At 38.7% G+C, this 13,108-nt stretch overlaps 1 protein-coding gene across 3 annotated transcripts in view; it reads right to left on the bottom strand.

Moving 5' to 3' along the window:
* Positions 1-13,108, bottom strand: part of Tango10 (transport and golgi organization 10) — a 216,382-nt gene that overhangs the window by 22,311 nt on the left and 180,963 nt on the right. For all 3 annotated transcript variants that reach the window (XM_067137913.2, XM_067137911.2, XM_067137912.2), the window contains one exon: positions 10,571-10,791. In XM_067137913.2, coding sequence (XP_066994014.1) covers positions 10,571-10,791 — 221 coding nt within the window. The remainder of the gene's footprint in view (positions 1-10,570; positions 10,792-13,108) is intronic.

Consider the following 13,108-nt stretch of genomic DNA (forward strand, 5'->3'; position numbering starts at 1 on the left):
CGGCTGTACTGAATCAAAAGCTTGAGGATGGTAGCCTAGCTCCCATTGCCTATTTTAGCAAGAGATTACTCGACTCTGAAACTAGATATTCCATATACGAGAAGGAATGTTTAGCCGTAGTCCTTGGCGTCGAAAAATTCCATTCCTATCTCCAGCATCGGCATTTTTGGGTCCATACTGACAATCAGGCGTTGTCTTGGATGAGTGCAAATGTCAAAAGGTTAGGAAGAACGGCTCGCTGGATTCTCAGATTATCTTCATATAATTTCACTGTTGTACACATCAGGGGAAAGGACAACATTGTTGCCGATTGTCTCTCGCGCATGTTTGATGGTGTTGAAACAGCTGATTGCGAGATTGGGTGCAGTCCCGATAATTATCTTCCTGCCTGTGTACTTCAGAATTACCCTCTCAGTTTCATTGATCTGTCCGAGTTTCAAAAGAAAGATGATGAATGTGTTCGTCTGATTGACAAGCTTTCTAGGAAGGAACCGGGTTGTGAGTCCTTTGAATTGAAACAGGGACTTCTGTACCACAATAATCCTCGCAGTCACTCCTCTAAAATTTTCGTCCCTCTGAATTTAAGGCCCATGATTTTAAATTACTACCATGATTCCTATTTAGGCGCTCATCTTGGCCAATTAAAGACCTTTCACAAAACTGCCCGTATCTACTACTGGCCAAACTTGAAAAAAGATGTTTTCGGATACGTCAGATCATGTGACGTCTGTCAAAAATGCAAACCAGCCCAAAATAGTCAGGTCGGTCTGCACTCTGCCGGCGTTGCCAATTTTCCAGGCGAGAAATTATTCATTGATTTCTTTGGACCCTTAACGAAATCTCGAAATAGCAACATTGGGATTCTATCTGTTATTGATGATTACTCTAAATTCATCTGGCTGTTCCCAGTTCGCAAGATCAATTTCAACGTTACTGTAAACTTGCTGTCTAAACATATTTTCAGAATTTTTGGCCCACCTAGAGTACTGGTTTCTGACAACTCCTCTGTTTTCACCAGCGCGAATTTTCGCAATCTTTGCTTTTCATGGGGGATCCGCCATGTTCGCCTCAGTCCCCATCACCCTCAGCCGAACCTTGTTGAGAGGTTCCATCGTAACTTAAAAATATGCTTGTCTGCTTTTCACTGTAACACACAATCCCTCTGGGATTGTTACCTTTCTTTTTTCAGCCTGGGATTCAACACTGCAGTCCACGAATCCAGCCGGTTCACTCCTGCCGAGCTATTCCTAGGTAGAGTACTCAACGATCCGCTTTCCTTGAGGTGGAATATCAGGTATCTTTCAGAGCCTTCCCGCCACCAGAGCGTACTGGAAAAATGGAAGATAGCCTCTGAGCACCTTGTCAAAGCCAGAGATAGGGTGGCTAAGAGGTACAATAAGGGGAGGATATCTGTACCTTTCCATGTCGGAGACTTGGTGTTAGTAAAAAGATTTCCCGTCAGTTCAGCCGTGGATCACATTACTGGAAAACTGTGTCAGAAATGGTCCGAACCCAGGAGGATCATTGAATTTTTGGGACCTGTCACAGTCAAACTTGGGGATCTTTCCAGCCGTGTGCAGTCCAAAGCACACGTCTCCACGCTGAAACGATTTTACGCCAGGAATTCGTAATCCTTTCTATTTAACTTATTTGATAATTGCACGGTACTTCGATTTGAGTAAAACACCTACCCAGTTTTGAAGGGCGTGTACTTAAACTTTTGTTTTTGTTCCAGGAAACAATGACCTGTTGTAAGAAATGATGTACAAATGTGCAATTAATTAAGATGTCTATGTTTACAAGTCTGTATGGGCTCACATAAAATGGGCTGACTCAAACTCTATTTCATAAAACGTAAACACGGAAATGAAGATCATAACCTACGATACAAGAACTATATATATATATATATATATATGAACTATATATGTTTACTTAACGTCTGCTGTTCTCCGCGGGTCTGTGTTGGTGTGTGATAGGACTCATAGAGCCACATCTCTCTCCGCGAGTTCTTAATAACTAATGATGACAGAAGGAAAGAAAGGAAAAAACATTTATGCCTGCATACATTTTCATCCTTGTGCATAATGTTTTGTTATTTTAAATTGTTTATATCATTGCACCTAGATTAAGTTTAGTTATAAGTTTTTGGGGGAATAAGTGCGCGCACTTAAATTTAAGTGGCATCCATTGGTAAAATGAGCCCTTCTGGCTGATCACCAGGAAAGGTCTCATTTTCCGGAGTGTGTAGGGAAGGTGTGCCGAACCAAGCCTGTCTTGGTGGTGCACTTCCTTTATTCCTACTTCTCCTTGACTGTCGTTGTCGCCATTAGCGATAACATTACCCGAATGTGACGTGAAACCTATAGTTTCTCACTGAAGATGGCGCTCTTGCCATCTGTGTTTATACACAGTCTCTTTGACACAGTCTGTCTCTCGCTCTCCGAGTGTTAAGTTGGTCTGCTCGCGATGCCAACAATGGTCGGATCAAACGTCATAAGCAGACTGGAATTTAATATGTGCTTTTTGATCTGCGAATTGCTATTATCGTGGATTTACTTGTTTCAAGGCTCGGTTCTCTGCTTGAAGTTATTATTTTGATTGAGGTAAATATTTCGAGACTCCTGATTGCTGCTCCCAGGTATTCATTCATTTTATTTCATTTTCATGCCAGTTACAAAAACTGTTCTGTGTGATTGTATTTTGGTAGTCTTTTATCACCTGCCTTTGCAGGCTCTTAATTACTTCATTTTATGTGTGTGTTTTAATTTTTCGTTTCTTTGTGTGCACACGCGTGGGAACGGAGAGTGGTATTTACCTATCTGTTTGTTTGGGCCTGTGTCTGTTTGTGGGTTTTGAGACCATGCATTTTTGTTTACTTATCATTTGACATCATGGCTGAGCATTGGTGTATTGTGTGATTTGACGCTACGGGGTTTAATCCATGTTTGTCCACGTGAGGCAATTTGGATGTCCTGTGTAGTGGGTCGACGAGTGTTGTGATTGCTACGATTATATTTGGATCAGCCTTGCCTATATTTTGTGGCGGTCCAGCATTGTATCTGCGGTGTTCGAACCATGCTCGTGAGCCCATGATATCCTTCGCTATCCTGTGCGATAGTATACGTTGCGTGCCTTTACACTCCGGCCTGATCTGGGTCGATTTTATATTGGGTCTCTCTTCTTGTTCATACATGTGTGTGTGTGTGTGTGTGTGTGTGTGTGTGTGCGCGCGCGCGCGCACACGCGCGCGCGCCTGTGCTGTCTGCTTGTGTACAGTCTATAGTGCTCTCCATGTCTCGTAATTTCAATTTTAATTTTTTCTTTATTTTATTTCATTTTTCGTTTTAGTTGGCCGATTTGGGCCATGTGTAGTGTGCTATTTTATATTTCTAGGCCGTTATTTGGTCCATTGTTGGCGATTAGTTTTTGTTTTTGTAACTGTGGCAACATCATCATCTCCTTCACTTCTGCTCCTTTTGGGAGGCTGTGCTTTGCTTTGGTTGGAACGCGCTAGCATCGAGTGGACGCTCGCTTGGAGCGCAGATGCAAACTGTTGATATGTGCGCGGCCCGTATTACCGCGACCGTATTATTCCTTTAGTGGTTCCATTTTCTGATTCCTTCGATAATGTGTTTCACGTCACATTATTTTTCTGAAACAAATTTGTAAATTCTATGTTGTCATACGTAAGTGTGTAGTGCGATCGTGTGTACTGGCGGCCTGTTACATGAAACTTACTATGTCATTGAACGGGATACTACTTGATGTTTCAATTTTCTACAGTTATGTAAGTAATTTTTAATGCAGCCTCACATTTCTGTTTTCATTCTAATATTATGTGTGTTTATAATAAACCCCAGTTTCCTTGATCCATTCTTTTATTCATGGGGGTTACGGGTTCATGCCTTTCTGTCCTTTCGCTTCCCTTTGTCTACGCACGGATCCAGCTCCGATCTGTTTTAGCTCGTTCCAGTCCATCCACGGCAATTTACGAAGAGAGGTAAGCGAGGTAAGTATCTGCGCGTATATGTCATGTACTGTGTTGATGTGTAATGGTAGCAGGGTATGGGGCTGGTGCAAATGGAAGACTGTATTAGAGCGTGTATACTATGTTGCCTGAGGAATCTACTGGAGTATTTGCCATCAATGACGATGAAAGTTTGGATTCTAGCTTGTATAGAAGTGCAGTAGGAAGTCTTTTATATCTGTCAAACAATTCTAGACCAGATATTGCATTTGCTGTCACCATTTTATGTCAAAGGTTTGAGAGTCCTACTCAACAAGACTGGAGGAAACTGAAATATTGGCTTAGGTATCTGTATGCGAGAAGAGATATAAAATTGAATTTTTATTGGTAATCAGACTGTACAAATGTACTGTGATGCTGATTGTGGGAGGACAAAGAATTTAGAAGGTTTGTACGTGGATATTCAGTTATTCTTTCAGGAGGTGCCATATCATGGTATAGCAAGAAACAATCTTGTGCTGCTTGAACCACAACAAAAGCTGAATATATGAGTATGGCAGATGTAACCAAGGAACTCCTGTGGCTTAAGGATGTTCTCATTGAATTAGGACAGGAGAATATGACAGCTACCCCATGTGAAATTTATTCTGATAATGCTTCAGCTAGAAAGTTAAGTGTTAATACTGATGTGAGTGATAGGTCGAAGCATATAGATATTATGTTTCATGCTTGTAAAGAACTTGTTCAGAAGTGAATTGTCAGATTTAAGTATATTCCTTCTGATAATATAGCTGATCTGTTTAAAAAGGTGTTGCCAAGAGAGAAAGTTCAGAAATTTTGCAAGGATCTTGAACTATACTAGTTATTAAATGTTTCAAAAGGTGGGAATGTTGGTATTTGGATTGTTTTTGATACATTTTGTGTATATAATGTGGTATGTATATTAAGTTTAGGTTATGTTATATTTTTATTATGTCGAAGTTGGTACAATGTTTTTATTGTCTTTTGTTTTTGTTTTTAAATCATATATTGTTTCACTATTGGGACAAATAGTTACTCTCTGTTGATGTAATAAAATGGTTGTATAGTGGTGTGTGCTTGCCAATGTGGGCAATAGAGGTGTTTTAGTACCTGATGTCATGAGTAGTAGATTATCATTATAAAACCTTGTCCAGATATAACCAAAACCATTGAAAACCTAAAAATAAAAAAATAATTTTTAAAAAAAATTAGAAAAAAGGCAAGTGGTGAAGACTCTATAACAGCAGAAATATTGAAATGGGCAGAAATGGAAATCTTAGATGACCTTCACCAAATCATCAAGGAAATATGGGAGAAGGAGAAAATCCCAGATGAATGGAAAACAGCATTTATCCATTCACTGGATAAGAAAGGGATAAACAGGATGTCAGCAACTACAGGGGTATGTCCTTCATCCCGATCACCTATAAAATCCTATCTAACCTGCTTTTTTTTCCCCTATTCGCTTTACATCGCACCGGCACAAATAGGTCTTATGGCGATGATGGGATTGGGAAGTGGGAAGGAAGCGGCCGTGGCCTTGATTAAGGAACAGCCCCAGCATTTGCCTGGTGTGAAAATGGGAAACCACGGAAAACCATCTTCAGGGCTGCCGACAGTGGGAATCGAACCCACTATTTCCCCGATGCAAGCTCACAGCTACGCGACTCTAACCGCACAGCCAACTCGCCCGGTAAACCTGCTTCTTAATAGAATAGAGGTGAATCTGGACGAAGAACTAGGAGAATACCAAGCAGGGTTTAGGAAAGGCTGCTCCTATATCGAACAAATATTCAACCTGAAGTCAGTACTCTGCCACAGAATGATGAGTGTTAAGAAAACTGTAGTGTTGTTTATAGATTCCAAGAAGAAGCTTTTGATATGGCAGACAGAGAGACCTTGGATAAGATCATCAGGGAATTTAGAGTCAAAACCAAATTGGCAAATATAATCAAAGAGACCCTAATAGGCACAATCTCCAAAGTAAAATTTTTCGGGCATTTGTCGCAAGCATTTGAAATCAAGATAGGCGTGAGGCAAGGCGATGGACTATCCAGCACCTATTCAACTGTGTCCTAGAAAAGATAGTGAGAAAATGGAACTAGAACTTGGATATCAAGGGATAATCCATCTGTCTAAGGAGAAAATCAGGAGGGATTAAAGTCAACTGCCTGGCTTTCGCTGACGACTTTCCTAAACTGTCAGAAAGTTACGAGGTTGCAACCATGCATATTAACCTCCTGGAAAGAATCGCCAGCCAAACAGGACTGTGGTTCTTAGCAGAAAGACCAAATTCATGACGAATATCAAAGATGGGCCAAAATTCCTGGAAAATGAGATAGGGCACATAGAAAGGATCAAGATGTTCAAGTACCCTGGAGGGACCATACAGGAGAATGGACAAAAAAAAGCTGCAGTGGAAGATTGTATCTCAAAAACGGAGAGAGCATATGGCTTGACAAAAAACATTTACAATAGAAGTGCTTATCCTGGAAAGCTAACAACACCGTGGTCAAAACAGAATGCCTGTTTATGAACTACAAGCTGGAGAAGCTAGAGGTCTTTTGAAAGAAGAATCCTTACAAAAATTATGGGAGCTGTCCAAACTGAAAGCGGATAGAAACTTCGGAGCAACAAAGAAGTTTACCAGAAGGAGGAAAGGATCTCGGAGACCATAAAGAAAAGGAGACTGGCGTTTCTCAGACATCTGTACCGAATGAACGCAAACAGATTTAGCATACAGATATTTGATTACTTCTGGAGAAGAAAAAAAACAAGACCAATACTGCATGGATTAAAGAAATGAAGAAGGATAGAAAGGTTAAACACCTCAGAGGTCCAACTGTTAGAAAAGAATACATTTAGAAACACAGCATTTTTTTTTTTTTTTGCTACGGGCTTTACATCGCGCCGACACAGATAGGTCTTATGGCGACGATGGGATAGGAAAGGCTTAGGAGTTGGAAGGAAGCAGCCGTGGCCTTAATTAAGGTACAGCCCCAGCATTTGCCTGGTGTGAAAATGGGAAACTATGGAAAACCATTTTCAGGGCTGCCGATAGTGGGATTCGAACCTGCTATCTCCCGGATGCAAGCTCACAGCCGCGCGCCTCTACGCGCACGGCCAACTCGCCCGGTCAGTAAAAAATTAGGAAGGGGTTCAAGCCACAGGAACAACTAAGAAGACCGGAAGAGCCTGGACAGATGAACGAAAGCAGGACAGTGAGCACATAGAAGGAATATTGGACACAGAGAAAACTCTGCACAATGAGAGAGAAAAGTTGTAGTATGATCCTAAGTGGTCCATTAGCTTGTTAAAAAAAAAAAAAACCGTATGTGTAAACGTAAATTACATAATGGAAAATTACAGGGAAACTAAACAATCCATTAAAAAGCTTGTTAGACAATCCCTTAATAATAAAAATGATAATAACAACATATATAGTTCCATGGTTCATGTATATGTAAATTACATAATGGGAAATTAAAGGAAAACTAACCAACCCATTAAAAAAAGCTCACTGGTCTATCCCCAAATAAATCAATTTTAAAAATAAAATTATATATTAAGAAAACTAATTTAGTTCCACAAAAGCCATTCACACAAACGTAAATTACATAATGAAAATTAAAGGAAACCTTACCTATCAGTTTAAAAAGCTTGTTAGACTATCGCTTAATAGTTTAAAAAAAAAAATTAAATTAAAATAACAATGAAAATGGTAGATTAATCAAAATGAACTCAGAAGTACTGTTTCAAAAAAGTCGAAGTAGGCAAAAATGAAATAACAATATAATTATTAAATTAATGTCGTAATGGTCCACCTTTCAATATTATAAATATGCAATATTCTAAATTACATTAACTAGGGACTAGTTTCGACCGGGGCTGGTCATCTTCAGCCTTAATGTAAAACATCTAATAACTAAACAAATGTACATGCACACAACTGACATAAAACAAATGAAACATATATACATTGACATTAAAACTGGGATGAAATTATGAGTAAATCTGAAAATAACTAAGTTCTAAATTCTTGCATCTTGAGTATGCTCATCATCGAGACTCTTTCATGTATTAATATTCACAGAAATGTTAGTTCTAACACTGCTAATCATTACTAATTCAATTGTAAACGGGAAATGGTAAATGTTGATCCCGTAGTCAATCACCAAATGTACTTGAGGGGTGTTAGCCGTATGCAAGTCATTGGACGCTGCTGTAAATAAACACCAGCTGACGCAGAACTGCTAGATGGTGTTTCCACATCAATCAACGTAATAAAATAATTTCAACATTATTTAGCAAGCACCACGAGAGCATCTCATTTTATTACGTTTATTTATGAGTGTGCAGAAACCTATATTATTGGGTATGCCAGTGCTATAAACCTCATTTTAGGTCCGTATTGAAAATGTACAGTTCAACAACAATAAAGGTGTTTTAATTTGTTCCACCTATTCAATACTTTTATTTTCACTTATAGTGGTTACATAAATACACTCCTAGTTAAATGGGACATGTTTCGCCCTCAATTAAGGGCATCTTCAGCCTAAAAACAATCATCAAGAATACAACTAATATTAAAAGTAGAAGCTAAAAGTTTAGCCAGTTATTAAAATTCGGAACATAAAAATGTGAAAAATGATACAATATATAAAGATGCTAATGGAAAACTGTCTATGATTAACCCTTTCCCACGGAATATCTTTGACTCACTGTCGGGCGAAACCTAGAGTAATAATTTGCTTGTCAGGTATAGTTGTGGAGTACCTTCACTAAATATTTTTTTTCTGTAAAAACCACTTAATATATCAATTTCAAATTTTTTAACTATGGAAAATACACAATAGTTATTCTAAAATGATACAATGAGATCACCTAATTACACGCAAGACCCCCCCCCCCCCCCCTGTTCGGAATGGTACATCAGGAAGCATCCAATATGGTGCATAATGTTAAATTGCTTGTTCTTGAAGTCAGTCTAAATTGCTGGACATGACGGGGCTCTTATTTTCTTGGTAAGGCAGAGAATGCAGGAATTCACCCTGAATCTACCAATTTGTTTCATTTTCTGGATCAGTCGGATGAAGATATTTCGATAGCAAATCGTGCTTCCTCTCGGACATACAAACTATAAGCAATTTTTGAATGAATGGGATTGGAAGATAAACTGACATTAGTTGGAATAGGCTATTATGTAATCAAGTAGAGGCTCATAGTCCGAATGATAATTAACTGAAGGATTAAAACTGACAATTATGTATTTTACAAGTAGGCCTAATATTTTAAAACTAGACGGTACCTGAATGAACATTTCCTGTCCTGTGCCGTATTTCGATTTCTCTCAGATTCATATCCTGTCCCAAATGCTTCCCATATTATTTTTATTATCATATCTACAACTTCAAATTCACTACTATTGCATTTGTCAACATATTGATCTAATTTGTAACAAATATCCACCGCATTCAAGTGGTTATGAGCAGCCATGTTGCTGCAGTGTGTTTACATTCAGTCAGCTGTCTGTTCTATCTAAGAAAACTTATAAAAGAACACTTTATTTTAGGATTCCGTGCATGCCAGTAGTATCTAGGAAGCGTAGAGAATTTGCTGGTTCCAAAAAGTTATATGTTTAGCAGACAGATGGCAGAGGAAGTCTGTTTGAAAGTCGAGTACGCTTTACTACGCAACCCGCGGGAGACAATGTGCAACTCCAGTACGCTTTACTACGCAATCCGCGGGAAAGAGTTAAACTATAATCTTGTCGGAGACTAAAACTTCTTCCATTAAAATTCTAATTAAAAACAGTTCATATAAAATATTAAATATTAAATATTTAATTAGAATTTTAATGGAAGAAGTTTTAGTCTCCGACAAGATTATAGTTTAATCATAGTTTTCCATTAGCATCTTTATATATTGTATCATATTTCACACTTTTATGTTCCGAATTTTAATAACTGGCTAAACTTTTAGCTTCCACTTTTAATATTAGTTGTATTCTTGATGATTGTTTTTAGGCTGAAGATGCCCGTAATTGAGGGCGAAACATGTCCCATTTAACTAAGAGTCTATTTATCTAACCACTATAAGTGAAAATAAAAGTATTGAATAGGTGGAACAAATTAAAACAACTTTATTTTTGTTGTATGCCAGTGCTTCGAAAACCTGACTCTCAAAGGGTTAATAAGAAATTATTATATAAGCTCAGATCCACTGCTTGTGATGTATAATGTTTACAACACATTGACTTCTGCAGTGGGCTAGAACAAGTTTATTATTTTTGACAATATGAAGCATGAAAATTGCTAGTAATGCCATAAACAGCCACTCGCTGTGATGAATGATTTGGAAGTATGATTTGTTGCGTCAGTTCATGTAGGTATGTATTTCAGTAGGCTTAGTAGACTGATACATTTTACACATTTTACAACCTTCAGACTCAGTGAGGAAATCAACAAGTAACTATCTCACTCTCCATTTCCTTAGCAACCTCTACAGTCACACTGGGAATGATGATGATCATGATGAATATGATTATTATTAACAATAATAAAATCATTTACTTTTTACCTGAATGGAAAGACATTCCAATGGCCATTCTCTCCACAAAGAATTCTTTGTATGTCTTTGTAAGGGGCGACAACAGCAACTCAGCAAGTTGGCGAGGAGACATCATGGGGAAACGGACGTGCTGCATCACTTCAATCACCAGCTGTTCCATCTGTACTTCAAAGTCCTTGTCTAAACTTGCTAACCGCTCATGCTGATGTTCAAGCCACTTCACTACACAACTGAAACAAGAACATTGGTTTCATTTTTTTTTTTCATGCAATGAAGAAAGTAATTTTGCTTGCTATGTAAAAAAATGTATTTCATGATCTATCTGTTAGAATACTAAAAATAACTGAATAAATTGAATGCTCCACATTCCTCTATAATTACATTTAGAATTTATTGATCATTTTCATAAGTGTTATTTAAAAATAGGGATTTACATTTAACCTCCAAAATAAAAATTTATATTAGATTCTCGTCAATGTATGAAACGGAAGATAGGAAACTTAAAAGGGTCCACCTTTTCAATACAATAAATGTTATAGTTTATTTACAACATATATTTACACTTGGGACTAGTTTCGACGCTGTTTGGCGTCATCTTCCGCCAAAATGTGGGAAATAGGCCAGCATGTAGACATTTATATTACACAAGGCGTTTCATTAAACAATACACATCTTAAGAGGAGATAAAAACAGGGACGAATATAGAAACAAATGAATCGTTGAGAAAGCAAAAGTTATACATATTAAAAATAACCTTAACCACACATCCTGCAGTGCGAAAATATTCGCCTTGAATGATTTCTGAATACAAAACGCACACGCACACACTTCTGAATGTCTACATGCTGGCCTATTTCCCACATTTTGGCTGAAGACGCCAAACAGCGTCGAAACTAGTCCCACGTGTAAATATATGTTGTAAATAAACTATAACATTTATTGTATTGAAAAGGTGGACCCTTTTAAGTTTCCTATCTTCCATTCTCAGTTCAATACGGACAAAAATGAAATTCTTAGATTTAAATGTATGAAACTACGGAGACAAATGAGCTTCTATGTGTTGAGCTTCAATGTATGCACAGTTATGATTTTTTTCCTGTACTTTTTCCCCTGACGGCATCTTTATCAATCAGCATTTGTACTACGAAAGTGTTTGGAGGGTTTCATATATGTGATGATATGAAGACCGATAATAGATTGAGCTCGAATGTGTGGATAACTGAGTGTGTCCAGTTTGACCGGCAATACTGTAATATACATACTATGACCTACCCTTCGAACCATGTGATCTTGCCACGGTGGAGAGGCTTGTGTGTCCCCATGAAGCAGATAGCCCAGAAACAGGTGCAACCATATCAGATGGGTATCTGTCGAGAGACCAGACTAACGAATGGTTCATCAAAAGGGGAGTAGCAGCCTTTTGGAAGTTACAAGGGCGGCAGTCTAGATGATTGACCGATATGGCTTTGTAATAATACTCAACATGGCTTCACTGTGTGGATACTGCTACACGGCTGAAAGCAATGGGGAAACTACCGGCGTAACTAACTCCCGAGGACATGCAGCTCTCTCTGTATGAATGATGTACTGATGATGGCTTCCTCCCGGGTAAAATACTCCGGAGGTAAAATAGTCCCCCATTTGGACCTCCAGGTGGGGACTACGCGAGAGGGGGTAATCATCAGAAAGATGGATACTGACATTCTATGAGCCGGAGCGTGGAATGTTAGAAGTTTGAATCGTTGTGGTAGGTTAGAGAATCCGAAAAGGGAGCTGGATAGACTAAAGTTACATGTACTTGGTTTAAGTAAAGTACAATGGCAGGAAGAGCAGGATTTTTGGTCAGGTGTATACAGAATTATCAACACAAAATCAGACGGGACATGCAGGAGTTGGTTTAATAATGAATAAGAAACTAGGGCAGTGGGGAAGCTACTACAACCAGCATAGTGAAAGGATTATTGTTGTCAAAAGAGATACCAAACCAATGCCCACCACAATAGTGCAGGTCTATATGACTACTAGCTCAGCAGATGAAGAAAGCGAAACATTATACATCAAAAGGGGAGTAGCAGCCTTTTGGAAGTTACAAGGGCGGCAGTCTAGATGATTGACTGATATGGCCTTGTAATAATACTCAACATGGCTTCACTGTGTGGATACTGCTACACGGTTGAAAGCAATGGGGAAACTACAGCCGTAACTAATCATTATAGACTGTTATGCCTTTCAGCGTTCAATTTGCAAGCCTCTGAGAATTTACTAAACGTCGCCACAATCCTCGATTTGCAACTAGTGTTGTGGCCTCATTTAGTTCTATACCTCTTATCTTTAAATCGTTAGAAACCGAGTCTAACCATCGTCGTCTTGGTCTCCCTCTGCTTCTCTTACCCTCCATAACAGAGTCCATTATTCTCCTAGGTAACCTATCCTCCTCCATTCGCCTAACATGACCCCACCACCGAAGCCAGTTTATGTGTACAGCTTCATCCATAGAGTTCATTCCTAAATTAGACTTTATCTCCTCATTCCGAGTACCCTCCTGCC

The sequence above is a fragment of the Anabrus simplex genome, chromosome 1 (genome assembly GCF_040414725.1).
Source record: "Anabrus simplex isolate iqAnaSimp1 chromosome 1, ASM4041472v1, whole genome shotgun sequence".
Taxonomy (NCBI): Eukaryota; Metazoa; Arthropoda; class Insecta; order Orthoptera; family Tettigoniidae; genus Anabrus; species Anabrus simplex.